Source organism: Phodopus roborovskii, unplaced genomic scaffold (assembly GCF_943737965.1).
Source record: "Phodopus roborovskii unplaced genomic scaffold, PHOROB, whole genome shotgun sequence".
NCBI classification, from domain to species: domain Eukaryota; kingdom Metazoa; phylum Chordata; class Mammalia; order Rodentia; family Cricetidae; genus Phodopus; species Phodopus roborovskii.
Genome location: NW_026126515.1, coordinates 11,350,139 through 11,373,128, shown reverse-complemented (window position 1 = coordinate 11,373,128; position 22,990 = coordinate 11,350,139). Strand labels below are relative to the sequence as shown.

At 38.8% G+C, this 22,990-nt stretch overlaps 1 protein-coding gene across 3 annotated transcripts in view; it reads left to right on the top strand.

Moving 5' to 3' along the window:
• Cep128 (centrosomal protein 128) overlaps positions 1-22,990 on the top strand; it is a 319,467-nt gene that overhangs the window by 93,133 nt on the left and 203,344 nt on the right. For all 3 annotated transcript variants that reach the window (XM_051196144.1, XM_051196145.1, XM_051196146.1), the window contains 3 exons: positions 5,786-6,136; positions 11,441-12,091; positions 18,344-18,508. In XM_051196144.1, coding sequence (XP_051052101.1) covers positions 5,786-6,136; positions 11,441-12,091; positions 18,344-18,508 — 1,167 coding nt within the window. The remainder of the gene's footprint in view (positions 1-5,785; positions 6,137-11,440; positions 12,092-18,343; positions 18,509-22,990) is intronic.

Below are 22,990 nucleotides of genomic sequence, written 5' to 3'. Positions count from 1 at the left end.
CTTTCTTTTTGGTCCCATTCACTTGTTTATCTTTTCTTTTTTCCCCATTGTCCTTCCAAGACTTTTCCTCTATCGACATCATGATCATGATAGTTGCTGAAGGAAAGCAGAGGTCAGGATTCTATGCCCACCGTTGCTTTGATGAGGTGGGAGTTACATTCTCCCATTGGCTGAGCTGGACATTCTTTTTTCAGTTTCTGTCCTGTTTCCCCATCCCTACTTCTTTTAAGCAATTTCATTAGCAGTGGACCACCATTGCCAATTAGGAAACTTTGTTTGATGAAGTGAAGGCACCTAGGGACGGAGCATCAGTACTTACTTGGAAGCTGGAACTGTGAAGGAAAGTGGAATTTGGAACAGAGAAGGAAGGGTTGCTCATATATAGCCCATGTATGAAAAGAGAACTTAGCTCTTCATCTTCCCTACAAGGCTGTCTGGTTCTCTGGTACAGCAGAACGTAGAACCATGCCATCACATTTGTCTTTTTATTCTAGCAGCTTGCATATTCTCTAGCACAATAAATGTTTATTGCATCAAACAGAAACATGCAGAGAATTATCTTTAGGAAAACTGACAGCTGTTCTTTTTCTTTTTTAAGGTTCTTGAATGCTACAGGTTATTCTTACCTGTCATAAGCCAGCTTTATAGACTTTGCTGAAATTGAGTTGAACTAAAAAAAGGATCAGTTCTTAAAGTCTATTCCTGCTTTAAATGGATAATGTTCAATTATTTTTAATGTTGCCATAATATTTTAATATGTGAGTATTAGCATAATGTCCTTTAGTGATTAATCTTCCTCAGGTATGTGTCTGGTCATGTTATTCTCTTGCTGGGAAACCTTTGAAAGGTCCAAGTGGATTTTGGCATCTCTTTAGCTCCATTTCTGACCTTAGTTTCCAGTCTTTCTTTAGCCTTCTATAACTGTCACTCTATCATCGACCAGCAGGAAGGTGCCTATGGTGTAGACTTGTCTTTATGTTCATTTTCTCTCATTTAGTCACATCTTTCCTTTTTCACATTTCACATTGCTTGCTAGTCTTCTTGTCTTTCTTCCTTTTGTAGTGGTAGCCAAACAGAATCTACTGACTAAAATCATGTTGCTATTCACTAATATCAGCATTCCCCCCCCCCCTAGTCGCAATTCTTGTGCTGTGCTTTCCTCCATACCTAGCACATAGTCTTTGATCTTGAACATTGTAGGTAATAAGGGTTTACCTCTGGTACACATCTATCTTTTTTTTTTTTTTTTTAATAGACTTTCTTTTTGAGACAGATTCTTGCTATGTGTCATAGTTGACCTGGAATTCACTATATATCCCAGGCTAACGTTGAGTTGTTAATCTACTTGTCTCAGCCTTCCAAGTATTGGGGTTACATGCTTAAGCCATCTTGCCCAACAAGATAGGAAGGTTCCCCCCCCCCCAGGGCCTTGCATATTCTAGGCAAGTGCTTTACCACTGGATTATGATTTTATTTAAACTCAGGTCAAGTTTTATCTTGTGGTTCTTCTTTTTTTCCCCATGTTTCTACAAATTTCTAGAAATATGTGTGTATTGATTTTTATGTAATTCCTACTTCAGGATTCCTTTTTGTTTCTGGCTACTTATTTAGATGTTTAAGTTCTTTAGCCCATATTTAGGTAAGTAATACAGTGAAATATCAATTGATTCATAAGGAATTATGACTAATCCTTTATGTGTCAGATATATATTTTATCTTGTATTGATCACTGTGCTTCAATTCCCCTCTCTAAAATGTAGCTATTGTACTACCTTTCTAATCAAAATATGGCCTCTGTTAGAAATAAAATCTATTCATTCATAAGTCCCTAAAATGTGACATTCATTCTTCCAGTGATTTTGAGATCTTGTGTGGGTTGTGACTTCTCTGAGAGGCTGATAGTCTTTGGCTCATTTTAGAAATTGAATAGCTTTGGTTCAAGGGAACAGCTGCTCCTTTCAGACCACAGAGTCCCAGAGCTGGGATTTGAAGTCAAACCTGTGTGACCCTTCCTACTATTTACTTTGCTTAGACTGTGTAAATAATGTGGTTATGTTGAATATTTGGCTTTGATTGTTTGTTTTTATATTCTAGTTTGAGTTTTGATATCTGTTAGGCATATGGTGCTTATGTGACCATCCCAAAGTTACAGCCCATTGTTGAAGCTTCTAATGAGTTTCCTAATTGATGACGTTTTACAAGTACTTTTAATTCACAGCTAGAGGGATTGTGCATTTCACATGTAACTCCACTGGCAGAGATAACTGAATCCTCATTTCTATTTTCTGTGGGCTTCAGCCTCCATTCCCCTTTCCTTTGCTGATTTTTCTTAATATCTTTTCATCTTACTGATTCTTTTCATAAGTCTGACTTGAATGTGTTGAGTCCTCTATATCCTTCAAGATCACACCACACCTGAGGTATTGCACATAAGTACACATCAGTATTTTCTCCCTCTTGAAGAATGAGAATAGAAACGGCATTGAGTTATGTAAAGTTTTAGATTTATTTGGAAGATCTGTTGACTTTTTGATAATGTGTGAGGAGTCCTTAGATGGGGTTTCTGTGTTTTTTTACTGTCTTCTTTGATAACATTTAAATGTAATAAATGCCAAGAATGACATGCTACAGGGGCTGAGACAATTCTGTGTCTTCTAAATATACAGAGGCCTCCAGGAAATAGCATTCCAGGCTTATTAGTATACTGATGACAGAGGCCTACAGAGGTCAGAGAAGAAGACAGATTACTCATTGGTAAGGTTCAGAATTGTACAGGAAGATTATTTTGATGGTGTCCTGCCTTCACTGGCTCAATTTAGCCTATGAAGGAAGAGCTGATTTGTATGACAAAAGTGGGTGAAAGATAGTAAATGAGATAGTTTGGAATGACCATTGTATAAATTGGATGGTAGTATGGACAGTTTTCTGTGTGTTCATGGGTGGTTCTTCATTTGTGATTGAATTGACTGATATGCCTGTGTGATTTCCCCCCCCCCCCCCATTAGCAAACTCTCTAGTTCATCCACAGCTGGTGATTTAACTGATGAACAGTTTAGAAAGAGTGAGATGTCAGCAAGAAAATGATGAAAGTGAAAGAATATGGAGGTTAGAAACCTAGGTTTGAAAGTTCACACAAAGGATGCCAAGGGAGAGGTCCTATCCTTGACAGAGATGAGGTATAGCAAAGAAGAAGGGAGTTGAGGAACTGGGAAGATTGGTAGTTAGCATTTACCTAGGGACTAGGGGAGTGCAAGGAAGACCCTGCCTTAAAGAGGACAGTTCTACACGAAGATGGAACTGTGCAATTGATAACTAAAGATGTATTGCAGTTAGGGTCCTTCGAGGACCGGGTGGTTTAGTAAAGGTTGGCAAACAGGGGCCCTGAAATCAGACTATGTCTAGTGCCTTTCCAACTAAATTGTTGGTTTCTTTGGTGTTGACACTGTATCTAGAAGCCAGGTGTCTGACACAGGGTGGTTGTAATTGGGCTCCTTTTAAGTTACTTGTTGCCAAAAGAAACAAGAAAGAAACAACAAAGTTCCCTTTTGTTGTTATCAAACGTGGAATCATGTGGTTGTTGCTCATTTATAATGTTGATTTCTAGAATACTGGTAAAGCTTTTAGAATAAGGGAAAATGGCAAACCACAAATCACTAGTGTTTTCTGATCTCAGCTTAGAATTTTCCATGCAAACAAGTGCACAGTTCTCATTTTACTGTTTGATTTGGGCAGACAAAGGCGTGACTCATGTCTTCCAGGCTGCCTTGAACTTGGCGAACTGAGCAAATGCAAACCTGTTGCTCTGAAAATGAACCTTGTTTTCAAGGCATGGCTATTTGTTCAAAAAGGAATTTTTGTTATAATGGGAAACTGACTTTTCACTTATATTGAAAAAAGTTTTCTTTTTCTCAGATAATATATCCTGATATGGTTTTCCTTCTCTCTACTCCTCCCAGTTTCTCCACAACTTCCCTCCCATCTGGATTAACCCCTCCTTTGTCTCTCATTAGAAAAGAGGCTGATAATAAAATAAAATGAAATATAATGAGATAAATCAAAAACTAACCTATCGGAACTGGATGAAACAAACAAGGAAAAGAGCCCAAGAGAAGGCACAAGAATTAGAGACACACTTGTTTGCACACTCAGGAACTCATAAAAACACTAAATTGGAACATATACACAAAGGACTTTGGTGCAGACTTGTGCAGGCCTGTGCAGGCCCTGTGCATACTGTCTCAGTTTCTGTGAATTCATAAGACCTTTGCTCATGTTGATTTAGAAAGCCTTGTTTTCATGATGTACTGTGTCTTCTGTGTCTTCTGTGGCTCCAGTCTTTCTGCCTCTTCTTCTGCAGGGTTCCTGAGCCCTGAGGGTTGGGGTTTGATAGAGACATCCTATTTAGGGCTGAGTGTTCCAAGATCTGTAACCCTGTAATCTGGCTGTGGGTCTCTGTAGTTCTTTCTATTTGTTTCAGAAAGAAGCATCTCTGATGATAGCTGAGCAAGGCACTGGACTATGAGTATAGCAGAATGCCATTAGAAGTCATCTCACCACTTTATTTATTTATTATTTTTAGGGTAGTAGTATTTGGTTTTACTCTAGGTCCCTGGCCTATCTAGTTTCAAGTCTTGGTCGATCAAGCAGTGTCAGATATGGGTTACATCTTACAGAGTGAGCCTCAAGTCAGATCAGAAATTGGTTGGTTATTCCCACAAGCTTTGTGCCACTATTGCCCTAGTTTATCTTGCAGGCCAGACTTCATTGCTAATCAAAGGATTTGTGGTTAGATTGGTGTTTAGGTTCCTCTTTTGTTAGCACACAGAGTATAGTTCTGTACCAAAGGTCACGGTAGGCAGGGGTGAAGGCTCTATATAAGCACCAGCTCACCTTCTCTGTGTTCAATGAGTTTTGCAGGTGTTGTCTTCAGCAATGGGGCATTGATGTCAGTTTGAGGAGAGCGACTGATAGTCTTATTAACAGCCTAGGCTGTTTGGTGGCTCCCATGTGACCCCTTTGGCCAACAACTCAATTAGATTAACTGAACCCCAGTACTGGAAGCTTCACTTTTTCATTTGATATTTAATTACCCTCATATTAAATATGTATTAGTCATCATGATTTAGTGTAAACTTCCAAATGTAAAAATGACCCACCCTACCCTGTTTGAGAAAAGCTAGATACTTGCCTTGGTTAAGTAAATGTTTTGAATAAATTTAAAGTTTATTTAAAACTGAGTACTGCAGTAGTTGATAACTGCATGGAAGAACTGTTTAGACTTGTATTACTGTAGCTGGAAAGAACTGTAACCACTTCACAGGGAACCTTTGAAAGAAACTTTTTAACACAGAGATATCAACATGGTGCTTCCATCATCAGTGCTCAAGTTATTGTCGCTGATTTATTGTTTTATTATAATAAATTTCATGTGCTGCCAGAGAGTGAAATGGTACATAATTGCTTCTAAGAGTTGTCTAGTAATCGGACACATTTTAAATCACTGACTATTTCAGTTGAACAAAGCAGTAGGTAGGCTTTTACTAAAATAACACCTTTTTCATAGCACTGCCTCCTAATTTTGTGACAGTTACAAAGATGTAGTGTGAAAGTGAGGTAGCAGTTTATCCCCAGTTAATTTGACTACTAAATACATTCTAGATTTATAGCAAATGACATTGGGTGGCGATGGCTTTTGTCTTATTGACGGGAGAGTGTCTTGGTTTGCATGGTGAACACCCAACCTTGACAAGAATGTAATCGTAATGTTCCATGTGGTTAATTCTAGACTCTAACACGAGACTTGGAGAGCAGGGAAAAACAGCAACTGCAGATGTTGGATCAACTCAAGGAGATCCAGAATCACTTTGATTCCTGTGAGGCCGATCGTAAGCGTACTGACCTCCAGATCTCAGAGCTGAGTCACCATGCAGAAGATGCAACCAAGCAGGCTGAACACTACCTTAGTGAGTTCCAGAGGTCAGAAGCCCTGCGAGAGGAGGCCGAGAAGAGGAGAGAGGACCTGAAAACAAAGGCGCAGGACTCCATCCGCCAGTGGAAGCTGAAGCATAAGAAGCTGGAGCGGGCGCTGGAGAAACAAGCTGAAACCCTGGACCAGCTGACCGATAAGAACAACCAGGTAGAAGAGACAGGTTCCTAAGTCTTTTATCGTCCATCTTTTGAACACACACCTGAGGACCATACTGTGTCTGTACCTACTGATATGCCCTCAAACAAAAAGCCGTTAATGTTGTCTAGTTGAAGGGAAAACATTATTTAGTGTTTGGGTTTTTCAGATGTTCTAAAATATTTTAATATTTGGCGGCTTTTCAGAATTGAGGGCTCTTTTTCCTTCTGTCTCAGTTTAGCTTATGAGTGCCCTAATTCGAGTTATTTTTCAATATTCTAACTTTCCAGAGGAAATGTCATTTAGTCTTCCTTAGCATTATGGCTCTCCCTGTACTGCATGTGTTCTCCAGTCTCTTTTGTTTGAGTATTTTGATTGAAGGCTAGGGGTAGAAAGGAGTGTTAAAGCTGAAGTAGTGACTAATGAGTTATTCTGAGTGGTGCTATAGTAGGCCGATCTAAATGGGTGATATTGACAGTGTCATTGGCAGAGCAGTACCTTCAGACCACAAGGCTCCTTATGACTCTTTTATGCTCTCCTAACAGCAACATAAAACCTTGCACTAATATTGCTATGTTTTCACATTATCTTGCCTCTGGCACAATCAGTAACTTTAAGTAGACTTGATGCTCCTGTGTTGATTTTCAACTATATCTTTGGTTTGAACTAAACACAGATGTTAAAAAGAATAAAAGCAAAGTCATGGTTGATTTTGGTCCACGTTTGATCTGCGGTTACCATATATGCTTTGTCGTTTGTCAGGGACTCAGAATAGTTCAGAACAATCATTTGGTTAAGTAGACTCTCTTTGGAAATAATAACAATAGGCTCAGAAAAGGAAAATTCCGGACAGTTATATTTATAGGATCAGTTGACATTACTTACAATAGCAGATACTGAATTTGGGTCAAATGTCATGACTGTGATGCTTTACCTTTTAAATATTCGTTCTCCAGATTTAAGATCCGGGAAGCCTGTGCTCACTGTCATGTGCTTTCTGTTGAACTCATCTGACACACAGTCCTAAAGCTTTTGAACTCAAATTTAAATTAATTTGATCTAGAAAATTTCTTTACTTTGATTACAGTATTGCCAGTCTGGCCTGGCCACTGGTTCTGTGAACATGCCTGTAAGGGAACGCAGCCAGAGAGCAGAGTTGCTGTTGATTGACTGGGAACTATCTGGGGAATCTTATTTCATTAGAGGAATTTAGCAGGGTCTATGTCACAAGGCAGTATCCCAATTTATGGTGCCGAGCACTTACTAGGTTGAGTTTTCAGAGTACTAAAAATTATTTAAACATCATTTACCAGAATATTCCTGATAAAATTATTATTATTTTTTATCAGTGATCATTACTGATGATAAGCAGAGAAGTAGTTTTAAAGTGATTGCTGCAGTTAGGGTAGGATTACAATTATCACAGTAGGCATTGTAATTTATCCTTTAAAAACCTTAAAAATTAATGCGACATGTTGAGGTTCAAGCAATGATTAATCAAGGGAGAAGGGATTAGAAATGTTTCACCAAGGCTCCAAGTGTCCAGTAAATCTGTGATGTACAAATATGTGATGATGAGTTTTTGGAAAACTTACAAGTATCTAGCGGCTAGGATGATGCCTCATACTTGCCGTTCAGGTATGAGGACCGGTGACTGGGTCTCGAGAACCCATGTAAAAGCTAGTTACAGAGGTGCACATCTGTGATCCCAGGCCTGGTAATGAGGGACAGGTGCATCTGAGGGGCTTCCTGGTGGGTGGGATCAGCCAAAACAACCAAGCTCTAGCGTCAGTGAGAGAGACCCGCTCCTTAAATAAGGTGGCGCGTGACAGAGGATGACATCCTAATGTTGGGCTGGGGTCATAGGTCAGTGGTACAGTGCACACTGGGCATATTCAGTGTCCTGGATTCAATTCCTATTCCCAGTAACATATTAGAGAGAGAGAGAGAGAGACAGCTTACTGAATATTGCCTATAAAGAATATTTACTCAATATTTAATTTTTAATAAAAAACACAAAGACACCTTAAGGTATAATATAGTCTACCCGTTTTGTGCTAATTAGTTTCATAAAATGACTTTTGGGTATATTTGAAAGTGTATTTTAAAGTAAAAATGATACAAATATAACAAACATCTTGTGGTTTAAAGAATAATGAATTATTTAATAGATAACTTTGTAGCTTTGTTGATTTGTTTTGTGTGGTCAAATGGTAAAGTTTTTCTGTTTGTAAAATGATTCTATGCCTAGTCTGTTTCTCTTTGTAGCATAATTTAAATTCTGCTTCAAGATTTGCCACTTAAAAATGCTTCTTTTCTCTTTAAATCCCCTCAATTTCTTCTCTTCTTCTAAGGTACATTGTATGGAATCTTGGTTCCGTGACCCAAAACCATTTTGCTTACTAAAGGGGAGGCAATTTTACTCAAAATCATATAATCACAGAGAATTGGCATTAAGGAGCAAAAAAGGCCAGGACACTCCCGTCCCTTCAGGGAGAGGACATAATCAAGGCTGGGGTCCATGATGCACCTGAGTTGTGCCCAGATGAACACGCAGGCAGATGGCAGTGCATCTCTCCTATGATGTGGCTGTCAGTTAGGGTAGTTTAGTGTCACGTTCTCTTTCTAAGTGCTGTTGGAAATCCTTGGTTTTCAGATGTGCTTTGACAAGTAAAGAGAAAGAGAAAGAATTAGAAGTCTGTTAGTAGTAGTGTGTGTGTTCCTAGTTTTCCTCAAGCTTTCCTGTACTGTTATTAGTGTGGCTAGTATTCCCTGCCTTTCTTGTCTTTCTCCTGCTGAGTTGGCAGAATTTTCGGCTTGCTTGTGTATTGAGCTTTTTACTTGATGTTGTTTGACTCTAAGAATCTTCATTTGCCATCTCTCCCATCTATGAATTTCTCCCCTGCTGAGATGTTATATCCTGCCTGGCGAGATCGGAACTGTTTTAATAGTTTAAGGTAAGAAGGCTCATTGCTAACGTGTTCCACTTTTTGAGTGTGTGCTGCAGCCCATGAGATTCACTGACATTTCCTGCATTGTTTTCAAATGGTGAATAACATTAAATCCTCCCTCATGAGCCTTTTAGTAAATTTAAAATGGTGATATATGGACATTGGTGTGAGGCCTTTGAGTTGTTCTTTTTTCTGCTCCAACCAAAGTTTTGTGCTTGCCTAGCTAGAACATTCCTTTTTCATTCTTATTCCTCACAGCTTCTCTCCCCTGAACCCCAGTTATTTTGTTAAATCTCTCAAGGGGTTGGGCACCTGTCTCCCTCCTATATCTTAAAAGTGATTCTTGTTGTCATTGTTTAGAGTTTGTCAGGGTCTCATTAACATCTGATTCTCACACTTGACTGTTGTCCTACTTTACAGAGATCTTCAAGTCATTCTCCTACAAGTCAGATTATTCTTTGTTCAGTTCCAGAAGCTCAGTCTGGGATCTATCAGTTCTTTAATTCACTTAAAACAAAAACAAACAAACAAAACCACACTGAACCACCCAGAAGCAAATATATGAATATTAGTTGGTTTTCAGTATCTGTATTACCGAAGAAAATTTCAGAACTGACTAGTATGCTGTAACTCTCCAACTTGGACTATCTTTTCTCATGTGAATTGAAATGATTTTGGAACACTGGGAAGATGGCAAACTCTAGAGAATTATAAAGTAGCAGAGTCTAGGATTCAAAGAACCGTTACTGAATCATTGTGTTTTGGGACCTGTTATATTGTGATGAAAAGAAAGATTCTTGTTGCTTAAACCAACTTCAGGAGAATGTTCTACCAGCTAGAAGTTTGTGGTGAGACTTCAGCCTTCATTTCTACCTGAAAGTGTCTTGGCTCATGGCAAGAATCTTGCCACATTACCCTTACAGGGTATTTTCATCTTCTTTAGTGGGCTAAATAAATGATTCCCTTAAAAAGTTGTCTTTCTCTAATTTCTGGAACTGGGCTTGTTATTACAGCTTATGTGAGGCTATTACCTGTTATAACAGAAGGCCACAGGCTAAGAATAAACAGTAGAATTTTATTGGGCTCCTCACAGTTCTGGAGGCTGGGAAGTCCAAGAACATGGTACTAGCATCTAGTCATAACATAAACTATTTTTTTCTTTGAAGATAAAAGATTAACCAATTTAAGCCTATGGGCCTATTTATGGCTGAACTGATAAGCAAATTGAGTTTTCTCAGCCAAAGGTCGACAGCTTAGTCAGTCCCCCTTTCTTTCTTTTTTCCCTTTTCTTTCATTTATGTGTATATATGTATAGTGTGTTGAATACATTTTCCCTCATAGCCCCCACCCTCTGTTTCTTACTCCTCCCTGTTTGTTTTGATCTCCTTTGTCACTCTTGACAGTTTTAACTCTTCATTTGTACATATGTATATGTATGCGACTTTTATGGAGCTGTATAAAATCTAGGTAACTGCTTCAAACTGACCTTTCAGATTCTGAAAGAAACCTCAATATTTGTCTATTGCATCTCCTAAATACATGCAGCATTTTTTCTCAGTTAAAAGTAAAAGGAAAAAACAATTGAAACGACAAAATCATAGCAAGGAGGGCGCGCTGAGCATTGGTACTGCTCATGCTCAGTGTGTGGTGGAAGCAGCTTTGTGTCCACTGGCTGTTGTTGTCGCTTGAAATGAGTGTGCTGAGAATCAGACGCTGGGGTGGTTGGTTCTTGGCCTCTGCCACCCAGTTTGCAGCACTTATGCTCCAGGGGATGTATTTCTCTTGAGTACCTTCCCATGTCTTCCAGAGCTTATGTTCATCTTTGTGGGATCTCCCGGTTTCTTGCTGTGTTTCTTCTCAGACATTGGTATTAGCCAATTAGTTATCACAGGTGATGCATATCATTTATCATAACTTTTATTAGATGTTGTCTAGGTTCCTCATGTTATCACTTACCTCTTCTTTTTGAGCGTCTCACTGGAGTATACATTACTGTTGTTTTAAGCAATGTTTTTAATATTTCAGTATCTAGTAAGTGACAGCAGAAGTTTTTTGTTTTTCTTCCTTCATTTCTTTGCTTGATTTTCTTATATTTAAGTAATTGTTGATCATTATGGATTAGTACATTTTGACAATAGGTATCTGAAATACATGTTCATGCCAGTGTGGTAATATAATATTTGATTTTATGTAGCTATATAATGATTACATGCTTAGCCTATTTCCAGCCTAAAATTATTTCATTAAAATAGGAAAAATATGTTTTAGTGAAATTTTCTTCTCCTTATGGATTAAGTTTTGTTTTGCTACTTGGAGGAGCCACGTTAAATATTTTTTTTTTAATTTTGTATTTGAACCCTACTAGATTATAAAAGAGAAGGATGAATTGAAAAGCCAGCTTTATGCATCGTTACAACAGATAGAGAATCTCAGGAAGGAACTGAATGATGTCTTGAGCAAGCGTGCCGAGCAGGAGGAGGAGCTTCACTGTAAGGAGAAGACACTCAATGACCTTCAGTCTCACCAAGCTGAACTTGAACTGGAGGTCAAGAATTCCCTGGATACCATCCATCGACTGGAAAGTGAATTGAAAAGACAGAACAAGATGCAAAGCCAGATCAAAGCTGAGAAAACTCACCTGGAGGAAGAAATTGCAGCGCTAAAGACGAGCCAGGCCCAGGACAAAGTCAAACTTCTTGAGATGCAAGAGTCCATCAAGGACTTGAGTGCCATCCGAGCGGATCTCGCCAATAAACTGGCCGAAGAAGAGAGAGCCAAGAAAGCTGTACTCAAGGACCTGTCTGAAATGATGGCCCAGGCAAAGTCTAAAGAGGAAGAAACGGCTACCATTATCACACAGTTAAAGTTAGAACGAGATGTTCACCAGAGGGAGCTGGATGATCTCACATCATCATTGCACAGTGTGAAGACGAAGCATGAACAGAATATCCAAGAGCTGATGAAGCACTTTAAGAAAGAAAAGAACGAAGCAGAGAATCATATCAGGACACTGAAGGTACCTGTGCTCAATTTTCTTGATGATACTGACAGAGTTTTTTTTTCTGGTGGCTCATGAAGTTAATAATGCATAAACTTTTAGAGATCATTCTGTATTCCCAAGCATTGCAGGAAAGATAAAACCAACAATAAAGAGGTTTATTCATGCCTGTTTGGCCAGGTTGAAATGAATTATAGCAGCCACCTGGGAACATCTATTTCAGAGCATTGGAGCCCTTTAAAGAGAACATTTAGCTATTTTGGGAGTTCAGAAAAGGTAGAGGTGGCAATAAGTCCTAGACCTGAGACATGCCCTCATTCAATATTTATGACCTCCTAAACTACAAAGGCAAAGACTTGTCAAGGCCACAAAAGCTGTAGCCACAGGCCTTATTTGTATCATAACTAAAGCTACACAGCCTATAGGTTGTGGGGACCCAAGGCCTCTGTGATTTCCTTTTTCTGTTTTAAATCAGTGCTGCCTGGGTAAATTCCTAATTAAGATTTCTTGCATTTGTGGAAATGAGCATGGTCACCATGTGTAGAAGTCATTGATACCGCATGGTTGTCAGGTGTGTTAAATTTATCCATCTCCTTACTTTGCTTTTTCTCTATCATACTTAAATGGTATAGGTTCCATATTCCTTATGTATGTTTTTAATTTCCCATAGTCAGAGCAAAACTTATGAAAAGTTGGAATTGTTTTAGCTGTCTGATCTGAGCCTCAGATTGTTTCTGATACCTTACACATGTTAGTAGTTGAAGGAATAGATAAATATAAAAATATTATATATTTTATAATATATAATATAATATATAAAATAAAATAGATAAAAGTTTCACAATCATTTTTCTTCAGAAGTTCTTGCAATGCAACTACTAATGTAGCATTGGTTAAGATTAAGAGAACATGCTATTGAGTAGCTAACACAGGTAGAATAATCTTTTGTAGGTTCCTTCTCAGTTTTGTCTTGCCTTCTGTGAGTAGCTACCTTAGGACCATTAACTGATGTGGCAGATCAGAATGAAGGATAGACAAACAGGTGTGGTTTTATTAGTAGTCCTTGACACCACAGTGCACTATTGTTGCATGCTACTAAGAAAAAAATATTGTCTCCTACATGAGGAACTGTGATATGCTGTCACATAAGTTAACATCCCAAATGGGAGCTGGGAATATTTAAAAAAAGAACATATATTTTAATATTTATTAAATAAGGTACAACAGCCCTTTAGAATGATGAGGACATGAATAAAACTAGAATTAGGATTATCAAGAAGAGCTCATATTACATCTGATTGAGTGGCTACTACAAAAATACTGTTAGAAAATATTTTTGAGCATTTTGTGTCAGTTTAGCTGTTGGACTTTGTTTAAGCTAATAGTTGAATCTGTCATCTCTGACAACAGTGTGCATTGATTTCTCACTCACAAGTAAATTGAGACATAAGTGTTAAGGCATACCAGTAACATGCCTGGAGAAAGGTAAAGACATGATTTGAACCCATGTAGCCAACCACCTGAGTTGTTATTTGGCTCTTCTGGGAAAGATTTAGAATAAAAATCAACTGGATAATAAGTTTGGTGGATGAGTGAATAATGTCACTATTTGTGAACTTAGAATATGCTGACAGCACAGGAAATCTAGCTAAAGAACCCAGAATAGAACCAAACATGACTGGCAAAAACAACAACAAAGTCATAGATCAGTGCCTAGTCCAGTTGCCATCAGAGGGCAGTCATGAAGCAAGGGATGGGAGTGGATGCAGAGACCCACAGCCAAACACTCGATGGAGCTGGGGGAACCTAGAGGAGAGGTGGGCTTGTAGGGCCCAGAGGGTTGAAGAATACCAGGAGATCAAGGCCCACAAAATCTACTAAGTAGGGCTCTTAGGGGCTCACAGAGACTGAAGCAACAGCCCTGTGTGGGTCTGACCTGGGTCCTTTGCATACACCTTATGATTGTGTAGCTTGATGTTCTTGTGGGACTCCTAACAGTGTGAATACAGGTGTCTCTAACCCTTGGCTGCTCCTGGGACCCTTTTCCTCTTGCTGGGTTGATATATCCAGCTGTGATGTGAGGTTTGTGCCCACTTCTATTGTAACTTGTTATGCCATGTTTGGTTGATAGTCTGTGAAGGCTGCTCCTCTTTCTCCTCCTCTTCTTGAAGGGAAACAGGAGGAGTTGATTTGGGGGCAGGCTCTGGGAGGACTGTAGGGAGGCCAGCTGCCATTGGGATGAATGTATGAATGAAGAATAAAAGTTAAGGAAAAAAAAAAAACATCATTCATACATTTAGATCTTCTGGCTTGAGTTAGGATAAAGCTGGAAGTATAACCTCCTTGACAGGGTATGGGTATATCCCAGTATCCCGTGTTATTGACAAAAAAGACACAGAATATAATTCTGATACGCCCCCCCCCACTTCCCAGTGGGCTTCTCTACTTCCTCTTTCCACTCCTAACTTTTCCCCTTCTTCTTTCAGATCCCAGCCTAATTTCCTCTCTGAAAACAGGTATTTGAATTTCATTTCCTGCTCAACACAGCGTTCATTGATTCTTTGCCATCTCCGGCCAGTATGCCCTCGTTTGCCCCACTTCCCTGATGTGTATGGTTTGCTTTTGTGCTCTCTGCATGCCTCGTGGATGGTCTTCCCATCTGCAGCAGGAAAAGTTTTGCTCAATTCGGAAAACCTGCCGAGATGGCCTGCACCTCATCCGAGGCCAGGATTCCACCCTCTGGTGCTTCGGTAGCTGTTGGTTGGTTCCTTTGGCACAATGCAGTGAGGCAGCCTTGGGTGTTTGCCAGTCTCCAGGCAGATGGTCATCACATCACAGCCATCTTTCCATCTCCCCGTGGGGCCTAGCTCCAGGTTTCATGCAGAGGGTTGTTTGCTCAGGGAATGTTGGATTAAAATGCTTGAAAAGGTGCAAGTCATGGAATTTGTTCCTGTCACGCTCTGGGATCATTGTAGTTTGAATTTCTCCTTGGAACGAACATGAAAAGATGATTTCCTTCCCCTTTGTTAGGAAGTGCTTTGGAATTGTTTATGGAGGCATGATCAAAAAGCCTGGAGAAATCTGTCACATTGTACAATCCCTCTGGATTTTCAGAATCCTTTGGACTTTTTCAAAGTGTCCCACCCTGAGATCTGAGCAGGGCGTTGTGCTGTTGTGTAATGTGGTGCTTCAGGAGCTTGAGATCCAGAGCCTGAGGGCCCAGCACTTGCCTAATTTAAACCATATCAGTTACCCCGAGGGAACAGCCCTACCTCATCTTATTTTATCAATGCCACTCTACTTATGTACCTGTTTATATTCAGTAAAATGAGTTGATAGCGGAAGTTCTCACAGATTGCCTGTCTTGTATGATACACACGAGAGCTTTGGGCCACCAGTACTGTGATTTTAGGTTTATGTGCCCTTTAAACTCATATAATGTAGTACTTTTTTGAGAGGGTGATAATTCTGCTGCAACACCCATAGTTAGTCTCTGTACACCTCACCCTATCACCATCAGTCACCATCCTCAAACCTAGTTTTAAATTTAAAATATTTATGGCACAGTCTTGATGATGCTAACATTTCCGGAATATTAGGTTGCTACCTCATTTCTATAAAGTCATTTTCTGGAGCCTTCTACTACAGCCTGAAGCTGAAGGATATGTTTTTGCCATTGCTGGCTCTGTGCTATTTGTAAAGCAATATCCCTTTTAATGTTTTACCACAAAAACAGGAAGAAGAAATGCTTTTATACCACTAGGTTTTTGTGAGCACATGACTTTACAAATCCTCAAATGAAAACCAGATGTAAAAAAATAGCATCAAACAGGTAAAGCATCTGGGGAATTAGGAACTGGTATCTTTTAAAAAATAGGCTCTGTGTGGAGGAAAAAAACCTCTACCATAGAATTTGGCAAGTTCAGTGGTATATGTGTCTAGGTCTTCACTGCTTTTAAATGAGGCATGACTGGGCAGGGGTGGGGTGGGATGGAAAACAGCAGGGTTGTCTCCTGAGGGCCTGGGAGCAGGCTCTTACCTCCAGAAGAAGTTTCCTTTCACCTGTACTTTTTTATAGGACATAAAGCGAAGTAAAAAGCAGTCTACTGAAACTTAAAATTGTAATTGAGCAATTTTCCTGATGAGAGACTTTATTTTGTAAATTTATTTTGGGGCTGTGAATACAGGATTGCTCGTTAAAGAAAAAAAAAATCAATTCCTTTGTTAAGTCAAAGTGGCATCAGATCTTAACTGAATTTTGTGGAGGAAATGAAATATAGATTTTGTTTAAAACTCTCAAAACTTCTTTCAGGAAGTTATTTCCAATGATTGTATTCCTACATACCTAATTAGTCATGGGTACTAGACATAATAATGGAGGCATTGCTGCCTTGTAGCTCAGGCAGAGAGAATGCTTGTTTAGTGTGCATGTGTGTTCCGCTCATCCCTGTACCAACCACAAAGGAAAAGAAACACACATACACACACACACACACACACACACACACACACACACACACGTTGGGTGTTAAAAACACACATTTTAACCAGATTATATGAAATTGCTTGTCAACTGTTAAGTGGCCAATAGGTGTGTCAAGTTACTACTGATGCTTGTATTCAGGTGTTTTTAAAACTTTATGGCAGTATTCCTGGTAAGGCGGATGTTAGGAAGAAGTCCTGGGTCCAGGTCTTCTGTCTGCTTCTATTTACAATATACCTGCATAAGTTACTAGTTTCTTTTTTTTATTATTATTTTTATTTAATTTTATATAACAAAGTCCAATTAAATGAAAACAAACATTTATACACAATATTTGAGAATTTGGGCGTCGTTCTTTCCAAACTACTTCCTGCTGGTAAGGGGCGCTGTCTTGGGGGATTCGAAGAAGATTCAGATATCCTAGCTGTAGTCTGTAGGGCTGTTTTGTCCAGCTGTTTGGAATGTAGGATCAGCTTGAAGTTACTAGTTTCTTACAGCTTGAGTTTCAAAACAGGAGTGAATAGTGAGTAACAGTACCTTCCTGCTCATGGTATTGAGAAGACAGAGGGGGGTACAATTTTTGCTGACACTTGAAGTCATGTACGGTGATACTTCTACCAACTCTTCTTATTCAAGATTGTTTTTACCTCTCTTTGGTCTTTGTGTTTCCATATAAACTTTAAGATTCTCTCTCTCTCTCTCTCTCTCTCTCTCTCTCTCTCTCTCTCTGTGTGTGTGTGTGTGTGTGTGTGTGTACATACGAGTGCTTGTGCCTATGAGTGTGCTACTTTTAGGGTCCTAATATATATTTTTTAAAAGTTGGGTTTGATGACCACTCAGAGTGAGCCAAAAAAGGATGGCACTAAAGAACATGTCAGACAGGATGGAGGAAAGCCCCAAAGCCTCAACTGTACACAACGAACCTCAGGCAATGGAATGAAGGTGGGGGCAGGAGGGGTGGTCCTCCCCAGGGAGGATGATATCAGTTCTTGTTCACCCAGACTTTGAGCTCTGAGAACACACATGCAAGTGATATTACATGGCCTCAACAGGTTAGATTTAGGAATATATAAATGTATATACAAATATATACATGCATGCAATAATAATTAGTAAACAAGGCCATGATTTGACTTAGAGTGGAGAGAGGTATTTTGGGAGGTTTTGAGAGAGGAAAGGGAAGGGAGAAACATAATTAAGTTATAATCTCAAAAATAAGTGAATGAAAAAATGTTGAATTTTGTTATACTGAAGTAAAGGTAGATCAGAATGGACTTTATTATACTAATGGACATGGGCAGCTCATTCATTTTATGTCCCATGAGAGTATCAGTATTATATTATATGAGAAGTATGTGAATGTTTTCCTAAATTCCAGAACGTAAGAAGCATGAGAAAGTTAAGCCCTATTGTAGACAAGGAGACGGGCCAGTGGAAAGCATCATCTTGAAGTGTCCCTTTGGGGATCTTCTCTAGTAATGCCATCCTCGCTCAGCTTTCTGCTTCATTGACACCAACCTTGACTGTTTTCTCAGGCGCTTTTATGGCTCAAATCTGTCATCTTCAGCACCTTATTGTGGAACCTGTCACTTAGTACATGTTTGAGGTGTACTGAATCCATGCAAAGAACATTTGCTTTGTACTCGGTGTCTGTGTATGAACAAGAGCACTAAACTCTTGCGGCGTGTCGTCCCCCCCACCCCCCCAGATGCTACAGTGTGGATTATGTGTGGTGTCATTCAGCTGTGGCCGGTCACCATTCTCCTTTCTCCTTGTCTTTACATCAGGCCGAAAGCCTGGAAGATAAGAACCTGGCTAAAGCCCACCGCTGTCAGCTAGAGAAGCTGAAATCCCAGTGTGAGAAACTGACAGAGGAATTAACCCAGAATGAGAACGAGAACAAAAAACTGAAGCACAAGTACCAGTGTCTGAAGGAGCAACTGGAGGAAAAGGTAAAAGTGGAAAGGAATTCCCAGTTAAAGGACTTAGGTTTTTAAATGTGCTTTGTTTATGCTACTTAACAAATGGTATTCGAGAAAGTCTTATCTTGGCGCAGGAAAAAGATCGTTTATTAAAATGCTCAGATTTTTATTATTCCCACCTGCCGGTCACACTCTGGGAATTAAGTATGTTTACATTTAGGGCTTTCAGCATATTGTCTTGCTTGCCTGTCCATGTGTCCTTCCTCTGCCCCCACTGTGCTCTTCCCTTCCTTCTCCTCCTCTTCCTCTCCCTCTCTCCTTCCCTCCCTCCTTCCTTCCCCCTCTTCCTTTTCCCTCCCTCCCTTTTTTCCTTTTCTCCTTCCTCCCGCTCTCCTTCACCCCTCCCCCCTCCTTCCTTCTTTTGTGCTCCAATTCCAGGTGTGTATGGTTACCAGCTGTGCTGTACTCTTATGGTCTGCTTCTTTTGACTTGTCTCTAATACTTACTCCGCATACTTGCATACTTATTGTGTCTGTTGCTAGTGTGTTGTTGCTATTGATAGGCTGCTGCATGTTCCACAATTAAAATATGGTGTGAAATGGTTTGTTCCTTACCTACATTTAAGAAACACTGTCAAAGGGCTGGAGAGATGGCTCAGTGATTAAGAGATTTTGCTGCTCTTTCAGGGGACCTTATTGTAGTTCACATCACCCACATCAGGCTGCTCACAGACAGTCTGTAGCTTTAACTCCAGGAGATCCAACTCCTTCTCACCTCCATAGGCACCCACACATATTACAGCATATTGTCACAATGCATGTAACTGTAAATAAAAATAAGTCTTTAAAAATTGCTAAAAAACATGTGCTCAGTTGCAAATGTAAAGTTCACTTTGCTCTACTTAATTTAAATGTCTTATCTGCCTCTGTTGATGATATTTCAGGTATGTATATATTGTCACAGATCCACAGGAATGGAATATTCCCTTTGGAACCAAGTTTGAAGAGTTAATGGTTTAGTTGCATTGCTGTGAGTAAAGCATGGTGCCCAGGGCAGGACACAGATGAGACCCAAGTCTACTACTAATCCTTTCACTTGTTAAAACCATATACACAGTGTCCATCCATCCATCTTTTTTTTTGTTGTTGTTGTTGTTGTTGATTTTTTTGTAGTTGCATATAGATAATTAAGTACCTTGAGAACAGGATCAAAGTCCAAACACAGGAGTCATTCATGACATATACTTATGTGTAGAACCTGAAAGTAATTTTGCATTTAGTTTGACTGTGTTTTGGTTGTAAATTTCATGAGGTCTGATGTGGAATTTTTCACTCGTGATATGTTGCTGTGTTCAACAGTTGTGGCTTTTAGATTCTTTCAGATTTTGTACTTTTGAATTTGGAATGTTCAGTCTAGTCAAGTCATGATGGTTTGTTGCAACATAGAGCAAAGATGGTCCTGGAACTTTAAAGTTAAGGATATACATGCAATATGTCTTCCTTGGTCTGGGGAAATTAGATGAACTGGATGGATAGGCAGTTTTATGTCCATGCTTGCTGTGGGTAGAGAGGAATCATACCTGGGTTATCTTTTCACACCCAGGATGAGGCACAGAGGTCTGACACATAGTAGGTAAGTGCTAGGCATATGTATGTGCACATACACCTAGCAAGGTCAGATGGGAAAACAACAATAACAATAAAATAAAACAAACAAACCTGCTGTAAGTGAAGGAAAGGCGAAGTACTAATAGCCTTTAGTTACTGCTTTAGCAGCATGGGACTTGACTAATGTGGTGTCATGAAGTGAGACAGATGAACAGGATTTCCTTTGGCTATGTTGTAATCAAATGGAAGCCTTTAATTAGCAATGGTATTCTTGCTTGTCCATCTTCAACATTAACATGAATGCTCAGAAACACTTTTTCTCATGCATGCGTGCACGCACGCGCGCACACACATGCATGCACACACATACACTTTTGCACACCTTGTAAAATATTATTTTGTTTTTGTCCTTTCTTTTGGCTGTATTTTTGTTCAATTATATGGTAAGAAATGCTAAGATTGTATTAAAATTCTTATAAAGCATTAGCAACAGGTAGCATGGATGGGAGGGGAAGGGTTGTTGCGAGTCTGTGTGCACCAAATAACTACCTTTCACATTTCTTACTCATGTATTTAATGGTGATGTTTTGTATTAAAAATGTATTTCCTCTGACATCTGATTGTTATTTTGTCTAGTGTTCTTTTTCCATTTTCCATCAGGGGAACAAGTATTGTATAACCCACAGAATGTTTACATATGCATTTCAGATTTCTATTAAGCTTATTATCAAGGAAAGTGCTCTTTTGAAATGTTACAGAATTAATTTTCTTCTATGTATACTGTCATTAAAGTTTATTATTCCTTTTGCTTCCGTTTTATAGGAAAAAGGCTTCATTTCTTCCATTGTTCTAAAACGATCTTGTTGCTGTTAACCTTTTGATTGTTCTGACATTTATCTCAAAATTCACGATAGTGTTCATTATATCTGAGACTTATCTGTGTTGGTTTCAGTAGCATATGGGGATCTACCAGAGTTAGTGGGTAATTATATCAGTTTTTCTCAGGAAGTAAGCTCAATGTTTCCACATTAATAGCTTAAATGTCTAAAGTATATAGCATTGTGTCTGATCTAATTTTAAAAGTCATAATATAATAGGTGGAGGTTGATGAATGATGATGCCATTACTCCTTCAGAGTGATCATGTAGATTGTGTAGTAACATGGATTTTAACATTGACTATGCTTGTACAATATTTTAGAAATAATTAGGTACTTATAATTATTAGAGTATTTAATATGTTATTATGTTTATACCATATACTTTGCCTTTTCCTTTTCTTTGTACACTGTGGCCATATTGTCAAATCACATATCCAATAGTTGATGCAGATACATTCTTAGCCAATAAGAAAAATAGGAAAAAAAATGAAAGAAATGTTCATTGTTATTTTTCTAATCTCAACACAAACATCAGAAGGACATTTATTTTCATTGTTACCAATTTTCTTTACCTATTCCTTGTATTTCAGCTATACAGGAAAATGAGAAATTATATGGGGTGGGAATTATATATTATTCTTGAGTATTTTTAACTAGAATTATTATATATGTTTCTTCCTCTTCACTGCCCATCCCTGGAGGAAATTAGACACCCACTGCCCTCATTTCCATTTCTCCTTTAATAGTTGTGCCCATATGCGCTTCCCGCAGGAGTTGCTGTCACATGCATACCTTTGATTAGTTAGCTTCAACAAAGTTGAAGTGTTTCCAGCTTGTGCAAGTTTTTGTAGATCACAAAGACTGTGTGCTATCATTGCTATGTTTATTAGGTGACAGGGAACCAGGGCAAAGGTGCTGTTGCCTAATATTGTAGACTAGGCCTGAACACTTAATCAGCTTACCCAGTGTCTGCCTGTGTCCTTTGGAAGTAGGCGGTACAGTGAGAAATCCTGTTCTTGCCATTCTATGAGACTTAGTAGGAACCTTCTGTGGTCTGTTGGCAGATGTTCCAGTTTATCTGAGATGCTCAGCTATCTGAAACAATGCTTGCTTATTGTAGTAGCGTTCCCGAGCAGTCTGTATAGGACCTTGATTTCTGCTATTCTTTAGGAATAAATTACTATCAATGAAACTGTCAGGAAATAATTTAAGATCAAAGACTGTGAGCCATTGAAATAATAGTGGCACATAGGAACTAATTTCTGCTGCACCCCGATTCATAGATGTATGTTTTGTTCCTGTGAAATGCTCTATTTAAGTCATTGGTTAAAGAGAGGCCTGGCTATATTGGAGAAAGCACTGGAGGTACTTTTCTTATACAAATGAGACCTACCAAATGATAATTACCATTTATATTTGTGTGTATACTTAGTGTTGGACTCTAAAACTGAAAACATATAATGACTTGCCTCACATCGTCTTAGAAGCAAGGTGAGAGAGGGTAGGACACCAATTCTCTGCATTTTCTCCTTTATTTAGTGTCACTAAAATGAATCAGGATTGTGTCCTTTCATGAAATTGTAGCATTGAATCTAGCTCATGATCACTACATTCAGCTATTTTTGTTTTACTTTGATATGTTTTGGAATGAAAGTAATTATTGATTTTTGTTAGAAAAACCTAATTAAAACCCGAAATTTCCATATAAAATGTATCTGTGAAAGGCAGAAATGAATGAGTATGTCAGGTCTCTGCTCTGGAGATGTAAAGAGGAAAAGAGGGTCGATGTCACTGCTTGCACAACAGATCATAAGCATGGAGTTTTGATTTAATCAGTTCACAATGTGTGTACACTTATTTAAATATGTTATATACAATAAAAACATTCAGTATTATCTGTCAGTTAAAAAAACTACAATTTGTTTCTATTTTGATGTCTGCTTATGATTGCTATTTTTTATAATTAATTTATTCTTTCAAATTTTATTTTACATTCCAACCCTAGTTCTCTCTCCCACCCCTCCC